The sequence below is a fragment of the Phasianus colchicus genome, chromosome 11, assembly GCF_987193195.1.
Source record: "Phasianus colchicus chromosome 11, bPhaCol1.hap1.1, whole genome shotgun sequence".
NCBI classification, from domain to species: domain Eukaryota; kingdom Metazoa; phylum Chordata; class Aves; order Galliformes; family Phasianidae; genus Phasianus; species Phasianus colchicus.
Genome location: NC_143446.1, coordinates 14681997 through 14700297, shown reverse-complemented (window position 1 = coordinate 14700297; position 18301 = coordinate 14681997). Strand labels below are relative to the sequence as shown.

The following is an 18301-nucleotide window of genomic DNA, read 5'->3' as shown; positions in this document are numbered from 1 at the left end:
CCTGCATAAGCTGTTAAACTTGGGAAGTCTGGTGCCCATCTGCTCTGAGGCCAGTTCAGATAAACACCAATGGACTGTAGTCTCATCACCTCCTGTTTAACACCATTTTTCTGCTCTGTGTTGTAGCACTGGCTATGGGGAATGTCTGCTTGATGAGCCTACATCAAGAACTTACGCTTTGCCTCAGCAGCTCCCGGGGCTCATTTATGACGTCAATAAACAATGTGAGTTAATTTTTGGACCCGGATCCCAAGTGTGCCCGTATATGGTAAGTGCACTTCCACACTTTGGTCTTTCTGGTGTTGCCAGAGCATAATAAGTCTGCCCAGGGTTGGGTGAAGAGGGTAAGGGGCTGGTGTGAAGGCTGCTCCTGCCAGCTGGTCCTTGTTTTCCATGGCTGCAGAGATGGGGCTAGCCATGAAGTTACTGTCAAGCTTGTGATTTAGTGATGGATCCTATGGGGATCATTTCATGAAGGGTCATCTATCTTCTAGGGCGTGTGGTACATAAGAAGAATTTATTCATATTTTGATGTTTTCAATACCTTAAGCAGATGCAGTGTCGGCGACTTTGGTGCATTAACATTGATGGTGCACACAAGGGATGTCGTACCCAGCACACGCCTTGGGCTGACGGGACAGAGTGTGAGCCTGGAAAGGTCTGTAACACCTGGTGGTTTGCATTTCCTGTGGGTCAGGCTAAGTATGTTAATCAAATATCCCAATAATATGATTAAAATGCACTGCACGGCATAACTTTGTTTAAAGCAGGTATTCTTTTTGAAGTGCTTATTTTTTTAAATTAATGCCCTTAAGTGAACTCTTGAGCAAAACTTCTGCGAAGTTTCCCAATGCTTTTATTAGAAATTTCCTATGTGATGTGAGTAATTAGTAATTTTGCTTAACATAAATTTGCCAACTGGCTTCTCATCTTGGCAACTTCAGAGTAAAATATAGAACTGGTTGACATTTTCTTTGTGGAACAGTTCTGGCAATAATTCATAGAAACTTTCAATTTCCATGTGCAGTGTTAGCTTCCAAGTAGCATTGTGGTTTCTACAATGAGCGTTTAGTTTTCAGCTATGCAGATCTCAAGAAAAATAGTTGGAAAAGAATTATTATTTTTTATGGAGATACTTACATTTTTTGAAGAAAAACTCTAACTGGTTTCCCTCATTTTTGTCTGAAGAAAAGGTTTTTCCATCCAGCTCTAATAAGAAGTGTGCCATTATTCTAAAAAGCATGCCTTAAAACTTTGCTTTTGTGACTATTAATGGTAAAGAGTTAAAGTTTTCATTGCCTAGAAAGGCTCAACATCTTAATTCATAGTCCTTGAAATGTATTTTAGTTAAAATGGATGGATGCTATCTTAGATATAATTTTCTCTAAAAGCTGTGGATCTGAAAAGTCATTTGATGAACCAGCTTGACTGATCTCATTCAAGACAATGGGCCAAATGTATCAATTTGCATTCCTTTCTCATGGAAAAGAGCAGTCAATACAACTGTTTTTGTGGCTGAGGCTGTGCATTAGAGTTGTGGTTGGAAATCCTACTCCTGTGCTATTTTTTGGAGCCAGTGGCTCACCCATGTTCACTGCTTTGATGTAAAATCTCCCCTATTTTAGGAATCAGGGTAAACCTTTGTTATCCCAGGAGTTCCTCTGACTTCTTGTGTCCCTCCACTTCTTGAGAAGACCTTATGTCTTCAACTTCTCTGTGTGTGAGGTTGGGCTCTGTTTGCCACTGAGATCTCAGAAATAACTGTTTTGTTTTGAAATTCCAAAAACTGGGCTGCAGTCTTCTTCAGACAAGCCTTCAGTTACCTTCAGAGATGGCCCAGAGTGATGTTCAGGCATCTGCAGTTGAGCATGCTTAGTGTGTGTTAGCTGGGAGGCTGAGTGCATCTGCATGGGTCTTAAAGCCTGTGCACTGGAAAACATTTTACTCCACAAATTTAGCCAATCTGACAAGGCTAGGCAAATTTAGACAAATATGACCTGAACTTCTTAACTGAGAACCGAAGGGCCTCTTATGAAAAAACAACACAATCCAATTATGTTTAGGCATTTGAATGTACTCTCAATAAAAGGGCTTTATGGAATCATTCTTGTATCTCTGTGTTGATCTAATTCAAGCTTAAGGTTTGGATCATCATAAACTCTCTCCTCATAAGTGTTTTCCTGGGCTTGTGAAGTGCTGAGGTGTGATTCTGGAGTGCTTTTCCTTGGAATAAATCACTATTTTGGTACTCTGCTGTGGCCAGGAGCCCCATCAAACTGCTGCTTGCTGACTAATGCCTCGCCTCAAGCCTACATGTTTAAAGTCCGTGATATGTGGGTTGGCAGATGGAGAAAATACCATGCCTTTTTTATGGAGATATCTTTGGAAATGAGGGAGCCTGAATAGCTCAGACAAATCTAGCAAAAATAGCTGGGATGGAGATTTAATCAGGCTCTAAATTTATTCTTAAATCAGGAGTACTAAAACAACACAGGAACGTTAGCTTATGCATATTTTGCATGTGAGGACACTGAATGCGATGCCACTAACCCAAGCAATGAGCCCAGCCCAGAGTTTGGGTGAATACCATTCATGATGGTTTACAGTGCTTCACAGCACCGATGCATTACGGGTTAGAAATAAATCACTGTGCCACAAGGAGAGAAAACAAAGAGGGTCGTAAACTTGGACCTCTGTCGCTTGTGGGTTTTGGGGTTGTTTGAAGAATGGTAAAAGAAGAGTAGACAGAGGGTAATCATTTCTGTCTCCTGCTTTATGGGCAGCAGGTAGCGTATATGTTATGCATGCATGAAGCTTCACAGCACTTGTCTGCCCCCTGCTAATCTATTCAGCCGGAGTCAGCCCATGGATGGGAGCTGGATTTGGTGAATTATCTGAGACTCCTGCGACAAGACAAAGGAAAGGAAAGTCTGTTATAGTGTCTCCTGTCCCTGCCATTGCTCTCCTGTTCAACTTTGTGTCCGTTTAAGTTATTTTGAACTTGCTCCAGACAAAAACTCTTTTATTCCCTTCATTGTCTGATCTGTAAGCTCATAGGAGAGAGAGCCCTGGCAGACTTTTTAGTTTTCTGTTGTAATTCAACATAGAAATTATTTTTGAAATACAAAAGGCATGAAGGCTGCACAGCCAGACTATTCACAGCGTGGTTCCAAGAAACACCATTGCGTTTCCATAAGATAATCTTGCTCCTTATTTAAAACAGCTGCTCTTTTTCTTTCTTTTCTTTTCTTTTTTTTTATTTTTTAACACCCTTGATTTGCTATCAGTTCCAAACTCCCAGTTTTGAATAGAATCAAGAGGTGTAGGTGATTTCCAGGTTAATTCTCAATCACGGGATGGGAAACGTATAGGTCATATCACAGTTCAGTGGCTGTGTGCATTCAGTAGTTAGCTATTCGATCATCTTCTCTGGGTCAGTGGTGCCAAGCATGGCTGTGGTTATATATTTAGCTGTGAGCATCAATGTGTCTGCAAGAAGTTCTTCTCTGGGACAGCACTGCTGCTTTTATATCATGTGTTTCTGTAAGCTGGTGATAGCTGTTAGATCTCTTTGGGACTGACATGGGGGTCACCATCTGCAGTTCTCAGCCCTCTAAATTTGCTGTTTTCCAGATAGGTTTTCCTGAAGTCTAAAAGAAGAGGGTGAGCTCATGGTGTTTCACGGTGGAACCTTTTGGCATTAGTGAAGGAGCTGTAAAATGCAGCACATCAGTAAATTTGACTCTCTTACCATAAAGATCGTCAGGTGTTTCAGAGTCTGAGCAGCTTCTGGTGGGAGGAACTAAAGCATGGACATGTTTTAGTGATGCATCTATGTGTTTTCTCCTTTAACTCTGTAACCTAATCTAATTTGTGAGCAATCAGCAATGTTTGAGCTTCATGTAATTGCAAAAATTGGGGCATCTGTTATCAGGTTAGCATATCTCTGGGAGTGAATCTGCATTTGCAAGAGCTGCTTAGTGAGAGTGAAACCCCATTCTTCCATCCATCCATTTTGCTCAGCAGGGCCAGAACATGTCTCTCCCCTAGGTCATCCCTGTCTGTGCAGTTGTGCTAGCAGACACAATCCAAGGAGACACCATTTATAACATACAAACCAGGGACAGGGGCTTGCTGAGATAATTTAAACCAGTTTCACAAATGAAAGAACACAAGAATTATAGCTGGAAAGCACAAGAGCAGACCAGACCTTGGCAAGTCCCAGGTTATGGCTGAGTAAAAAAAAAAAAAAAAAAGAAAGAAAAAAAAGTCCTTTGGATTGAGGAATTCATTTTTCTTTCTTAATTTGCCCTTTGGACTGGGAAGCTTCTTTTCCCTCCTCTGTCCTGGGTTCTACACAGCTGTGGGGAGGTTTGTGTTTTCTCTGTTATTTCCCTTTTGTCTGTCTCCTCTCCTGACACTTTGTGGTTCCTGCTGCTCTCCAGGAAATTGGATAAGCAGCTTTTCCAAAGTGCTGTGAGCACTGCCGCTCTGTTCAGCACCAGCAAGCAGGGAATATTTGGTGGATGTTGTTATCCTCGGTCCTCCTCCCATAAATCACTGCCGTGGGCTCTGCAGATTGCCTTTGCTTTTCTGTCGTTTTTTGTTTTATCAAAATGATAATAAAAATAAGTCCAGGTTTGCTTTTTCATTGCAAAATAGTTCTTGCATTTTGAGTCTTGGGCTGATTGCTCCCTGGAAGCATTCAAAGCCAGGCTGGATGGAACTTTGAGCAACCTGGTCTAGAGGAAGGCATCCCTGCCTTTAGCAGGGCGGTTGGAACTAGATGATCTTACAAGTCCCTTCCAACCCAAACCGTCCTATGATTCCTATGATTTGACTCATAATGGCAAAGCCATTCAAAACTTCCCCATGTCTGCCCGCAGCACTGCCGTTATGGGATGTGTGTGCCCAAGGAGCGTGAGGCGCCAGTGGTGGATGGAGCCTGGGGCACCTGGAGCCCTTTTGGGACGTGCTCAAGAACCTGCGGCGGCGGCATCAAGACGGCCATCCGGGAGTGCAACCGGCCTGAGTAAGTGCCTAGATGTGGGGGTAAGGCTGAGTCATGGGTAAAGTGCACCAAAATGGGAGAGGGGGAAAGGAAAGAGCTGTCACATCCGCATTAATTTATTACCTCCTGTTTTCCCATTTAATCCTGATGGTGTTTTTCTTCCCCTAATGATCAGAGGAGTCCAGGGTCAAGATGGGCTGTGGTTTTTATCCATTTTTCACCATTTTAGCCCTGCTCTGACTGCTTTTGCAGCTGTTCCTACAGGCCAGACCCTTTCTAGGCCTTTCTACAATCCTACTCCTGCTCTGGCTGGTTTTGCAGCTTTAGGCTACGTTTGCAGCTGATCCTTTATGCTGGTATGTGTCAGCTGGAGCAGACTAGAAAACCTCTGTAGAAATCTGTGCCCCATTAGAAAGTGATGCTCAGAAATGTTTGTCATCAGCCTGAATTGCTAAATCTTGACCCATATGGAATGGCAAGGAATTTGGCCGTGGGCTTCAAGGAAAAGAATGTGTGGCCTGAAATATTAATAATTGGTTGAGCAACTGGTATGAAAACAGAGCATTTGCACAAACTGTGAGCTGTGCTGGTTGCTGTTTAACTGCATGCTTTTGGCCCTGAGAACAAGAAGGCGTGGGCACAGCACTTTCCAGGCTCTTGTAAGGGGCACAGTGAGGTGATGAAGAGCAGATGGGTCTGGCTAGAGGAAGGAGCTTAAAAAGGCCAACCAGGTTCATTGTGCCTCACCCTTGGTGTCAGGCAGCTTATTGCCAAGGGAATTGCTATTAGTGATGCAACAGCTTTTGCATCCTTCTGTGAAACTTGCTGCAAGCCTTTGGGACTGGCTGTGGGGTGGGCTGGTGGGAGAAAGGAGAGCTTATGCTTGCAAAGGAAGAGTGGCAAGAGGGCTGGCTCAGCTCAAGCACCAAAAAGGAAGAGAAGGGGTGAGGCCAAGGGAGCCAGACTCTCCAGCCCCTTAATTTAAGTGATGCTAAGAAATGCAGAAGCATGAAGAATGCTCATCATGCCGTGCTGAGTCAGCACATGCCATACAGTCTTCTGTTAGCCATGGAGACACAAAATAAGTACCTTTCCATGCACAAAAAAAGTTGTGCGGCTAAACATTACATGTCATCAGTGGGACATATGCATAGTTTCCAGGACAGCATCCATTTGGACTGATAGCTTTTCTGCTAGAAAATCACCTTTATCCTAAAGGCTAACAAGGGGATTTTAAAATTCCATTTGTCTTATAGCTCCATCAGCCACAGCACCGTGCACACAGCTTTGTGCCAAACCTGTTGTATTGTCCCTATAGTCTGGCACCGTAGCATGCTTTCCCACCACATGCCCTTCCCTTAACATGAGCCTGTTGGGGTGATGCAAGTGAACGAAGAAGGAATAAAACATGGAGAGATGCTGCTGGGTGCTCTCACTGCCTCTCTTGTTTTTCAAAGAACTTCAGAAGTATACAGAACAGGTCTCATCTTTCTTTTTCCTGCTCTGTTGAAGGCAGCAAAAACAACCTGGAATAAGATCTGAAATGGTTTTTAAATCTTTTATATTCAAAGGTATATATTCTGGTTGCTCCAGGATCTGGGGTGATATCTTGCATGCCAATAAAATATTATGCTGAATGTGGCAGTCAAAATGAGCCCCCCATGCCAAGATACAGAAGAAAAGGCTGCAGCTCCTCACTCAGTCCCTACCCTGCTCTGGCACCTATGTTGAAGGGCACTTTGCAGTGCTGTAGGAAAAACTCTGAGCCCCTGAAAAGGAAGCAGGCTGTTTGGGTATGGGCTTAAGGAATCTGTTCACTCACCAGAACAGACCCGTCCCACCAGGGCTGCCCCTAGGAACTTGGAGCTGGATGGCTATGAGGGAGCTGCTGGCTGCAGCGTGGCATGTAGAGCAAGGCATAGCTGCTGTATTACAGGGGAAGGGGAGTTTATCTTGAGATATTAGTGCCAGGAGCCCTGCGTGTGGGGATGCTTCTCTGCATGGGTGAGTGCTGTCTGTGGTCATGAGTCAGATCATGTCTGCATCTTGGTCCTTCCAAGAGATCCACCTGTGCTGGGAGCTGTGCTGGACATGTGAATGTGTTCAGCCCCACAATGCTGAAGAATCTAGTATTATTTCTTCACGACACTGAAGATCAATGTTCTGTGAGGCTGATTTATTTCTGAGGGGCAGTTCTTTGTTTACTCAGCCTCTGTGAAAAGCAGCACTGGTTTACAAACACCCAAAAATTGTCAGAGTGGTTTGGAGCTGTTTTGAAATGTGGTCCTCCAGCTCTCAACACTGAAGAGATTGTATAATGTAAAGGCTTTGTCAGATTGCAGCTGTCCTTTTGCAGTATAAATTCTTTCAAAGCAAAAATGATGAATCCTGTTAACTTCCCCTATGCACGTTTCTGGCTCCCCAAAGTCTGGAGTGTGCTGCTGCTAGCACGTTTCCCCATGTGCTGTACCCTGAGATGATCAGGATGTGCTTTTGTGGACAGAAATTCTGCTACTTGAGTCGCAAGTAGAAGAACTGTTCTTTGTGAGAGAAAAGACACCACTGAGCCTGATGGGTGGTTAATGTGCCTGCGGTTAAGGATGCTGAAAAGCTGATATCAGTTGTAGTAGCTTGTTAGTTAGCAGAATGTGAGGATTTCCTGTCTCTGTTCAGCTAAGGAACAACAAATCTATGGGGACCAGTAGAGTGTTATGGAGGGGTGGACCCACATTATGGGAAGAGAATCGTTTGAGTTGGAGAAGACCACTGAGAGAATCCAGTCCAACCATCAACCCATCCCCACCATGCCCACTAACCCACGTTCCTAAGTGTGAAGCTAAATTCTCTCTGGCAAGGAAGATGTTCTTCTGTCTTCTCCCACCACAGCTGTATTCATTGGAGAGCAAATACTCCCTTTGTTCATCCCTTTTGAGCATCACCTTCCACGGCTTCTTTTTTTGTTCCCACAGGCCTAAAAACGGTGGGAAATACTGTGTGGGACGTCGAATGAAATTTAAATCCTGCAACACTGAACCGTGCTCGAAGCTGAAGAAGGATTTCCGGGATGAGCAGTGCGCTGATTTCGATGGGAAGCACTTCAACATCAATGGGCTGCCCACAAATGTGCGCTGGGTGCCCAAGTACAGTGGAAGTAAGTGCCAGGAGCATGGTGCCTTCTTCTGGTGGCTTGCTGGGCAGTGGCATTTGGGTAAGCTGCTCCTGTTCTTTCTCCCTCCCCAGTCCTGATGAAGGATCGCTGCAAGCTGTTCTGCCGCGTGGCGGGGAACACCGCTTACTACCAGCTGCGGGACCGTGTCATTGATGGGACTCCCTGTGGCCCTGATACCAATGACATCTGTGTGCAGGGCCTGTGCAGGGTAATGATTTTCCCTTCTCTTTTACAAGAATGATTTCCATTTTGTGTGTTTCTCCGTGGAACAACCAACTCAAGAAGTTTGCTTCAGCTCAAGCACTGCCTGGTGAAGGTAGCGGTCATAGAACGAATGGGGAAGACCATTAAGATCATCCAGTCCAACCATCAACCCATCCCCACCATGCCCACTAACCGTGTCTCTCAGTGCTACAGCTACCCTTTTCTTGAAAACCTCCAGGGTGGTCCTGAATCTTGCTTTTTGTTTGCAACTGGTGGCCATCCTGCAAGTCAGCACAAAAATGTGGGGAAGGGAAGCAATTTGTCTCACAGCAGCCTCTTCCACACAAAGCTTTTGTGGGGCTTAACTTGGAGATTTGTAAATGCTGTTCTAGTCTGCGTTTGCTCCATCTTGTTTTTCAATTTTTCTCTTAAAGCAAGCTGGATGCGATCATGTGCTGAATTCAAAAGCAAGAAGAGATAAATGTGGTGTTTGTGGTGGGGATAATTCTTCATGCAAAACTGTTGCGGGCACATTTAACACGGTGCATTATGGTAAGAATCCGTTGCTAAAAACTTTATCGTGAAAAATGCAGGTCTACAAAGGACCTATAAAAGCCTTTACCACACTTAATCTACAAAAACACTGATATAAAATGTGAAATCCTTCTAGCTATAGCATATATCAGGTTATAACTATTTATGCTATCCCTAAATGAAGAGTATTGGATTGTGTAATGTGAGGTAATTTTGCTCATCTCCCTTCCCCCCATAAAAAGCAAGTGAAACATCTGTGTAATAGCCTTGACTTTGCGTTAAATCTGTTCCAGGCTATAACGTTGTGGTCCGCATTCCAGCTGGTGCAACAAATATTGATGTGCGTCAGCACAGTTACTCAGGGAAACCAGAGGATGACAACTACCTGGGTGAGTTGCAGTGTACGTTTCAGTCCTAGATGCTGTTTTCTGGTTGTGTGGATAGGTCTGGTTGCCCCTGTTAAGGGAGGTGACAGATACACCAAAGGGAAGGTGTTTTCTCATTGAGAATATATCCTGTATAGCTGCCAAGCATGGTCACCTTCGCTTTGCTCCTTCTCTTTGTTTGTGCCATCCTTAAAGCAAAGTTTGGGAGGCTCATGTGTTGAGAAGCGTGCCCACACAGGGTCATGTCTGGGTATTATTCAACATGCTGAGCAAAAACCCATACTGAGGTCTGCACTCAGTGTAAATGCATGTGTTAGGAAAGGGCTGGGCTGGAGGTTCATAGCCCAGTGGGAGGTGAAGAAACTTGCTTCTTTGTGTCACTTGGGATACAAATAGAGGAGACCATGGTGCACCAAAGGGAAGCGATGCTGGTAGTTTTGGTTGTCGCTCTGAAAAGCTGAAAGTCCACGTTTCCAGACCCTTCATGGAGGCAAAATCCCAAGCGGGTCCTCCTGGCCCTGCACAGCCCTTGTTTCACAGCAGGGAAGTGAAGTGGTGCAGCGTGGATGCACATCAGTACCAACAAAATCCTTCAGAGATGTGATATCTTTTGACCTGGGGGAGAGAGAGAGAGGGTTCCTTATTTCTCTTTTTTAGCAAAACAGTCACAGGATCACTGAAAAGTTTGGGTTGGAAGGGATCTTTAAGATCACCCAGTTCCAGCCCCACTGGGACACCTCCCGCTAGATCAGGCTTCTCAAAGCCCATCCAGCCTGGCCTTGCATGCTCCCCATGTGCTACCTATTCAAAGTGGTTCACTCCAGAATGAGCCCTAAAGAACTTCTCAACTCTTCTCGGAAGGCACTTTAATTTTCTTGGGAAGCAATGAAGTCAGATCTTCTTTAATGTTGCTTTAATATTGCTGGGAAAGCATCTCTTCACATTAGGCCTGAAGAGAAGCAAATGAGAAGTGTGCATTTGTACACTTATTTTGCAGCTCAGTGAGTGTGAAATCTTGGGCCCTCAGTACTGTGAACCTTACAGTTCCTTAGCAATTTAGGAGGAATTTGATGTTGTCAAGTCCAAGGCACGCACCTACTGTTGTAGGAAGATACACTAAACAGGAAGGAATCCTTTAATAAGTTTTACTACTGCAAAATGATATTAAAGCTTCCACAGTATGGAATTTCGTTGAGCACAGAGTCTGCTTTTTGAGCTTTTGCCCATCTATAACTGTTTGCCAGTGTTTTGCTTCTTTATCTCTCCTCGTTTGGTGTAAAAACCTTCCCTTTGGTGTTTTGGTGTTAAGTTTGGATTTTTTCCGTACAGAGGCTTTGTAGTAATGTAGCTGTGATGGGTGAAATGGTGGGGAAACTAACTTAGGAAATTAGCTACATAATCGCATTAGTGTGAAGTTGTGCAGCAGACTGCTGTTTTCAGGAAACTGTTCCTTTTATAAAGCATTTAGGCTTTAAGCCTTCAGTGCTTTCACATACCTTAAGATTTGGAATAATAAAAAAGTAAACGGGGAGGAGGGTGAAGGAGGTGCTGACCAAACTCACTGCAATTATCCACCAAAAAACAAAGTTTGGGCAATTAGGGCAGAGAAATTTATCTTAAGAACACACCTGGAAACAATGTGCAAGTCATCCTATCTGCACAACTAACACAAATACTTGGGCAGAATGACTTTGTATCACACTGCCTGCAGCAGCCTGCCCCTAGGTTATGGGGAAGCTGTTTAGAAACAACTTCAGGCATTCAGCCTTCACTTTAATGAGGTTTTCAAAGGAAGAAGGGATAGGCACCACATCTGTAAAATCTCTGCTGCTCTCTTTCCACCCTTTCTGCCTGAGAGTGCCAGTCGACTTTTCCTCCCAACCCAGTGAAGGGGAGCACTGAGACCGTATGACCCACGTAATTATGTACACCTGAGTTAATTCTGCATCTTTAGTTCTTGTTTTTTGCACCTATGCAGCCTTATCTAACAGTCAAGGAGACTTTATATTAAATGGAGACTTTGTCGTCAGTATGTTTAAAAGGGAAATCAAAGTTGGGAATGCTGTGATCGAATACAGCGGATCGGATAATACTATTGAAAGGATTAATTCTACAGATCGGATTGAGCAAGAAATAACACTTCAGGTGAAGTATATGTTGTGTGTGTGGAAAAGCCTGCCAAGCATTACTGGGCTGCAAACAACCAGCAGTAAAGTCTGTTAGTTTACTCTGCTTTATCATTCTTTTCTCCCAGGTTTTATCAGTGGGCAATTTGTACAATCCTGACGTTCGTTACACTTTTAATATCCCCATTGAAGACAAACCTCAGCAGTTTTATTGGAATGCCTATGGCCCCTGGCAGCCCTGCAGTAAGCTCTGCCAAGGTAGGTGCTCAGGAAACCATTACAGGGTTCACCTGGGATCTCAGCAATGTTTGCAAATCCTTTTCCATGTACTTTCTTGGAGACTTTTACATTATGAGCTTGTTTCCCTGCCTGCAGCAGTAGATAGATAACCTGTGATGCCCTGCTTTTAAGGAGTAGCACTGCAGTGGTGCTTTTCAGCTGCAAAGCAGGGAACCTTTGTAGCTCATCTCTTAAATACTACTGCTAAGGGAAGAGGAGAAACAGCTAATTTGATGGCTGTCCTGTATGTCTCAAACTCTGTCTTTTTACTTCCTGTGTAGGAGAACGAAAAAGGAAGCCTGTGTGTACGAGGGAGTCAGACCAACTCACAGTGTCAGACCAGAGGTGTGATCGGATTCCCCAGCCCGACCCAATAACAGAGCCTTGTGGCACAGAGTGTGAGCTAAGGTGCGCTCTGATCACTCAAATGTATACATAGCATTTATTGTTTACTCCTCTTTCACCCCTGGCTCTCATCCCTTTTCTCAGCAGCCTGTATTAGGCTTAAAAAAAAAAAGAAAAAAAGAGGGATTAACCGTTGTCTCTCTGTCACCCAAGAGTTGTTGATGTCAACCAGCTGTGTTTTCGGAGGCACATTCTGTATTTTCAGGTTTGCTATGTTGGATTCAATTAGTGCTAACTGTAACAACAAGTGCTTGACGTTTCAATCTGTCTGGATAGAAATGCAGGCTGTTTGTAGGATGGTGAGCAAAGAGGGGAAAAAAAAAACATGCTCCAAACAAAGAGTCACTAAGGCTTGGATTTATCATTTGTTTAAAGTGAGGAATGGACTGAAGTGTAGAGTGGGTTTGAGGCTGTCCCCACACTACTACTGGAGAGCTGGAATTGATGGAGCTTGCCCTAAGTGATCACAACCCATTTTCCTTTAAGCAGCAATCTGTTGTTATTTCAAGAGCTTAAAATATGGTGGCAATAATCAGCTGCTGGCGAAGCAGTTTGGATTGCTGGGTTTTTGGAAGGGTTTCTCTTGGTTTGTTAAATCTGGGGTGTAAACAGCCACTGCAGGGCTGCTGTGGGACGGGTTGTCGAGGTAACAGCTGTTGCCATTGCAACAGGTTAGAAACCTGAGAAGGGGAAATGCCCAAGTTTTGAAAAGCAGGCAGGGACACAGGGGCTTCACTAATTCAGGAACTGTTGACTCCAAATCCCCTTAATCTTATTCTTCTCCTAGCCTTGCTGCAGTTTGCTCTCTGAGTGTAGGAGCGGTGCTGTGTGCTTGCTGCTCAGGTGGCTCTCCTGCACTGGACCATGGGGCAGAAAGCCCCCAGAGCTCCACTCTGTGCTTGGCTGTGCAGCATGAGCAATCCCCTAGGGTGACATCACCTTTCCTTCCCATCAGGAGGAGCTGGAGGCTGCTCCTTCCCTCCCAAAAGCAAAGCCAGAGCTGACTACCCAGTACTTACAGATTGCTTGGAAACCATCGGGAAGGATCAAAACTTCCCATTCAAGGTTAAAATTCCTATTTTAATGTCGGACACCCTCAAGCACGTTATCTGCCATGTCCCAGAGCCCTGCAACTCCTCTGACTTTCTCATGGGTTGTGTCACCGTTTGCTCTCAGGTGGCACGTGGCAAGGAGGAGCGAGTGCACAGCCCAGTGCGGGCTGGGATACCGGATGCTGGAGATCTACTGCTCCAAGTACAACAGGTTGGAGGGGAAGACAGAGAAAGTCGATGACCGCTTCTGCAGCAGCCAAGCCAAGCCGAGCACAAGGGAGAAGTGCACAGGAGACTGTAACGTGGGAGGCTGGAGGTACTCTGCCTGGACAGAGGTGAGGGATGCTGCTGTCTCATCCTCTCTGGGGGCTCTTTGGTTTGCAAACAGTGTGTGAAAGTTAGATGCAGCAACTCAGCTTTCCCTGCTCTTCCTGGAGGACACTGCGATGCTAACGAGCCCAGTGCTTCCTATTTTCCATTGCGGTGAATTTATGCTTTGAAGTATCCTGATGTCTGTGTGTTGTGCTCAGCGCTGCAGGCTGTCCTCTCCCATCAAAGCCATCATGCTGCTGGTAGGCGAGAGGACATGGTGCCATCAGTGAAGGACTTCTGATGTTTGTTTCCTTTATGCTTTTCAGCAGATTGGCCGTTCCGTGGCCAAGAATATCCCTGGGTGCAAATGTGGCACTGGGAGAATGATGAGCCTGGGGCTTTCCGGGGAGGGCACAGAAGGAGGGCGGGCTGCTTGGGGAGAATTAATCTCTTATAAAATGAGAACAAGCGTCAGCCATTTGGGGGGACTGAAAGGCAACAGTTGTAAAAGTAATAATGGGGTTATAACCTGAGATAGAATTGTGAAACCCATTGCTGCGAGATTTTTATTAAGCTTAGCGAGATTGGATTTTTAAAGGAATATATAAAGTAATAGCCTGTTACTTAGAGCACAAATTGTTCTGCTGGAGGTTTCCTGCAGTCTCTTTATCTGTAAGGAGGAAGGAGATATATGGGCTCACAGAACACGCATGCTTAGTGTCTGCTCTTTGCAGTGCTCCAAGAGCTGCGGTGGGGGCACGCGGCGACGGCGGGCCATGTGTGTGAGCACCTATAATGACGTGCTGGATGACAGCAAGTGCAGCCAGCAGGAGAAGCTGACAGTGCAGCGCTGCAGTGAGTTCCTGTGCCCCCAGTGGAAAACTGGAGAGTGGTCTGAGGTAGGGGCTGGCAAGGATATCCCTTCTCCTGCTGCTGTCCCTATAGCGCTGTGTTCTTTCTGATCCCCCAGTCAGTTCTCCCCAGGTTTTCCATGCTCAGCCCTCACCCTGTTCTTTATTACCATTATCTCTTCTGCTCAAACTGGTGCTCTTCCTAATGCAACAGAACCTCATCTTAACAGGCTGATCCCAACAGCAACTGGGATGGAGGAAATAGTGTCCAAAATCTGCTTGTCACCTTTATGTCCAAACAGCTTGTTTTTGTGAATCACATTGTTTTAGAAAATAATGGAAGAAAATAAATGGAAACAAGGGCTGTAAACTGACTGTTGTTCTCTGCAGAATATGTCTGCAGCCCATGGCAGCAGATGGGATGCTGGATGGGGTGATTGAAGCCCTTTATCATGCGTACTTGGAGCGCAAGCCTCTGGCACCTCGATGCATGCTCCCAGAGAGCAGTGCTGCAGCTTTCCCTGCATCTCACAGCTGTCAGGGGCTGCTGGAAGATACAGCCAGCCCTAGAACCAGGCTATATCTGCCTTGGCATGGCAGTAAGCTTGGCTCTCCCTTGTCTCTTTCTGGCTGTCCTGCTTGGCACTTATGTTTGCTGCACTTTTCCCTATGGTTGTTGGCATATTGGAAGAACTATTGTTTGGCATAATAATAATAATAATGAAAATAGCCACGAGACCGCATTATACCAGGTGTGTTGGCCTAGTTGCCTCACTAGCAGCATTTAAGCTGAGATCTTGGGTCTGTTCTCAAGATTTGGGGCAGGAGCTGCAAAGAGCTTGTGCTTTGCTCAGAGAGGTGTTGGAAGCCCCATCCCTGGATACATTCCGGGTTAGACTGGGCCAGGTGCTGATCAACCTGATCAGACTTAGCTATCTTGGTTCATTGCAGCGGAGTTAAACTAGGTAACCTTTAAGGATCCCTTCCAACTCAATGATTCTGTGCTTTCCCCCTGCCAGTGCCTGGTCACCTGTGGGAAGGGGCACAAGCATCGCCAGACCTGGTGCCAATTTGGGGAAGATCGGCTGAACGACAGGTTTTGTGACCCCGAAACAAAGCCGGAGTCGGTGCAGACGTGCCAGCAGCAGGAGTGTGCAGCATGGCAAGTCGGGCCCTGGGGGCAGGTATGGAAGCCAGTTCATCCCAGCAATGTGTTTGTGAATTGGTTGGCTTGGGTGCAGCCTATGGGCAGCAGGAACAGCACCTGCCCTTTGTGCTAAATTTAATGTGGCATACTAAATCGGCCGTGATTGTCAAAAAACGATTGCCAAGGTTACGCTCCTAAATCCATATTTAGGCACACAAATATGTGGCCTAATTTTCACTGGAAAAAAAAAAAAAAAAAAAAAAAAGCTGCTGCCACTTAGTAGCAATTGTTGCTTTCAATGTTTTCCACTCTTGGGGTGGGAGGGGGGATGGTGGTGGTGTTTTTCACTGTTAAAATGAGAGTTGCTCATTTCTCCCGCAGAGTTCTGGCATCTTATTTTCCACAAAGCTGTTAGTTCTTAAAAATAAGAATCAGCAGCAACGCCAGGCGAGTCGTCCCAGCCAGACTAATTGCCCATGGGCAAAAATATCCCTTAGTGCTTCTGCTACTACGGTGCTGAGCAACTGGTTTTAAAGGAGGATGTGGTGTAGCTTCTCCCAGGCTATGATTTACTGTGTGTAAATCGTTGAAATGCTCACACCTTCATTCCTGAGGACAGTAAGTGAAGCGTGTGAGGCTCTGATGGGCTCAGTGAATTAAAACTTTGACCTAATTTAAAGCTGGAAATGTGTGAAGTGGAGAGAAAGCAGAAGGGAAGCTGGGTTTTATAATGCTGCTCGTGATTCGTGCCTGGACGTAGGCTGGGCTGATTAATTCTCTCTAACTGAAGCGAAAACTCAGACCCAGCACTTCTTTCTTCCACCTGCCCTCTCTCAGTGCACGATGACCTGTGGCCAAGGCTACCAGATGAGAGCAGTGAAGTGTGTCGTGGGCACCTACATGTCAGTGGTGGACGATAATGAATGCAATGCCGCAACCAAGCCAACAGACACCCAGGTGAATCCTGCTGTTCCCCTCTCCACCTTAGGTTCTCATTCCACCTGTCATTGGTAACAGTGTGGGACCTTTCCTAGCTTACTGTCTGTGCTGCTAAGGGATCAATGCTTTCCTCAGCTCTTTTGGGGACCAACAGGTCAGGTATTCACTCAGGGGTGTAAATCATTGCCCTGGCCTGGCCTGAGAAAATGACAGTGGTTGACCCTATGTCTAGTATTGCTGAGTTGTAGCTCAGCTGCTCAATGGCCCATTTGGGATGTCACTCTCTGGCAGAGAGGGAAGGGTGTGGGTGGGCATCCTTGCTGGGCTGGGGCAGCTCTTGTTGTATGGCTGTTATTCCTGTCACAATCTGTTTCAGTGCAGAAAGTTTGGCTATGAGAACCCCAGTTTTAGTGTTTTCAATAAGTCAAAGTCCATTGGAGTTCTGCCCATAGGAGGGAACTGATACCAAATCTTGCTGATGCAGCAAGAGCATGCAAGAAGAAAGCCTGCCAGCACACAAGCATGCAGGTCACATTCTTGAGACATTGCGTACTGTTAATGTTTGCATTGAAGAGGAGGTGGTTTAATTGAAACATCTGCAAATCTTTCATCACTTGCTTTATTTCCCTCTTTTCCCTCATGGATCTTGCATGCAGGACTGTGAAATTGCAGCATGTCCTCCCCATCCAAATAGTCCCGAAGCCAAGAGATCTGTATCAGGCGTTCACAGGACACAGTGGAGATTTGGATCCTGGACACCGGTAAGCACATGTCGTAATACTTTTAGGATTATTTTATAGTAGACAGTGTGAATGTTTATAAGTGCATTTGCCCAGCTTTTTGTTCTAGTATATAATAGGAAAGTTTTCTAGCACAGTGCTTGTTGCTCTTCCCTAGTGCTCTGCAACATGTGGGAAGGGGACGCGGATGCGATACGTCAGCTGTCGGGATGAGCAGGGCTCAGTGGCCGATGAGTCTGCTTGTTTCCACCTGCCGAAGCCCTCAGCCACAGAAATGTGCACCGTGACACCCTGCGGGCAGTGGAAGGCCTTGGAGTGGAGCTCTGTAAGCATCACAGTGCATCCTGCAGGAAAGCCTTGTAGGCATCGCTGCTGGAGACTTATTGCATTAATCTGTTGCCTGTATAAGTGGGAAGACGATGGTTTTGAGCAGTGTTTTATTAGCAATAGTTGTTGGTCTGGTGAATGAAGCTGGAAATGTGACTGTGTCTCCTTTTCCCACTGTAATGCAGTGCTCGGTGACTTGTGGTCAAGGTAAGGCAACGCGACAAGTGATCTGCATCGATTACAGTGACCAGCTGGTGGACAGGAGCGAGTGTGACCCAGATGACCTCCCTGCTACCGAGCAGGACTGCTCCATGTCTCCTTGTCATCCGAACAGCCACGATTATGGCAGGCCCATCCACCCCTTCCTCTATCCGGACCATCGCCTCAAGCTGCACCCTGGAGGCAGCCCCAACCGAAACCGAGCACATATACCAGGAGGCAATCAGTGGAGAATTGGTCCCTGGGGGGCTGTGAGTACACTGATTTTTCTTATTTCTGATTGTTTTTTCCTAGGCTAATTCAAGCTTTTTTCTTTTTAAATATCACTACTCAGGAGAGACCCTTGCTCCTGCTTTCTGCTCCCTTCTCACTTCCCCAGGTGCTGCAGTAGGGAGTGGGCATTGCCTCTCATCCCTTTGCACCGTGCATCTCCCTGCAGATAGCATTGTTTTCCACATGCCAAAGGCCAGCTTCTGCTTCTTGGCTGCCTCCTGGGGCATTTACAGCTGTGCAGAGCTGCTGCCAGAGCAGAGCCTTGATGCCAGCTCCTCGTCCCCCCAGCCGGTTTGAAACACTTTATCGTGAAAGTCCCTAAAGGGA

The 18301-nt window shown here is 45.8% G+C and overlaps 1 protein-coding gene across 4 annotated transcripts in view; it reads left to right on the top strand.

Annotated features, from left to right (window-relative positions):
* Positions 1 to 18301, top strand: part of ADAMTS9 (ADAM metallopeptidase with thrombospondin type 1 motif 9) — a 64261-nt gene that overhangs the window by 17641 nt on the left and 28319 nt on the right. For 3 of the 4 annotated variants that reach the window (XR_016470139.1, XM_090148376.1, XM_031606192.2), the window contains exons 10-26: positions 127 to 268; positions 551 to 658; positions 4887 to 5032; positions 7981 to 8162; positions 8252 to 8388; positions 8819 to 8936; positions 9212 to 9307; positions 11283 to 11449; positions 11559 to 11688; positions 11991 to 12117; positions 13291 to 13501; positions 14213 to 14377; positions 15349 to 15513; positions 16314 to 16433; positions 17072 to 17176; positions 17313 to 17480; positions 17668 to 17952. Coding sequence is in view for 3 of the 4 variants with exons in the window: in XM_090148376.1 (XP_090004502.1) it covers positions 127 to 268; positions 551 to 658; positions 4887 to 5032; positions 7981 to 8162; positions 8252 to 8388; positions 8819 to 8936; positions 9212 to 9307; positions 11283 to 11449; positions 11559 to 11688; positions 11991 to 12117; positions 13291 to 13501; positions 14213 to 14377; positions 15349 to 15513; positions 16314 to 16433; positions 17072 to 17176; positions 17313 to 17480; positions 17668 to 17952 (2572 nt within the window). In the remaining variant the exon portion in view is untranslated. The remainder of the gene's footprint in view (positions 1 to 126; positions 269 to 550; positions 659 to 4886; positions 5033 to 7980; positions 8163 to 8251; positions 8389 to 8818; positions 8937 to 9211; positions 9308 to 11282; positions 11450 to 11558; positions 11689 to 11990; positions 12118 to 13290; positions 13502 to 14212; positions 14378 to 15348; positions 15514 to 16313; positions 16434 to 17071; positions 17177 to 17312; positions 17481 to 17667; positions 17953 to 18301) is intronic. The other variant, XM_031606199.2, reaches the window with a different exon arrangement.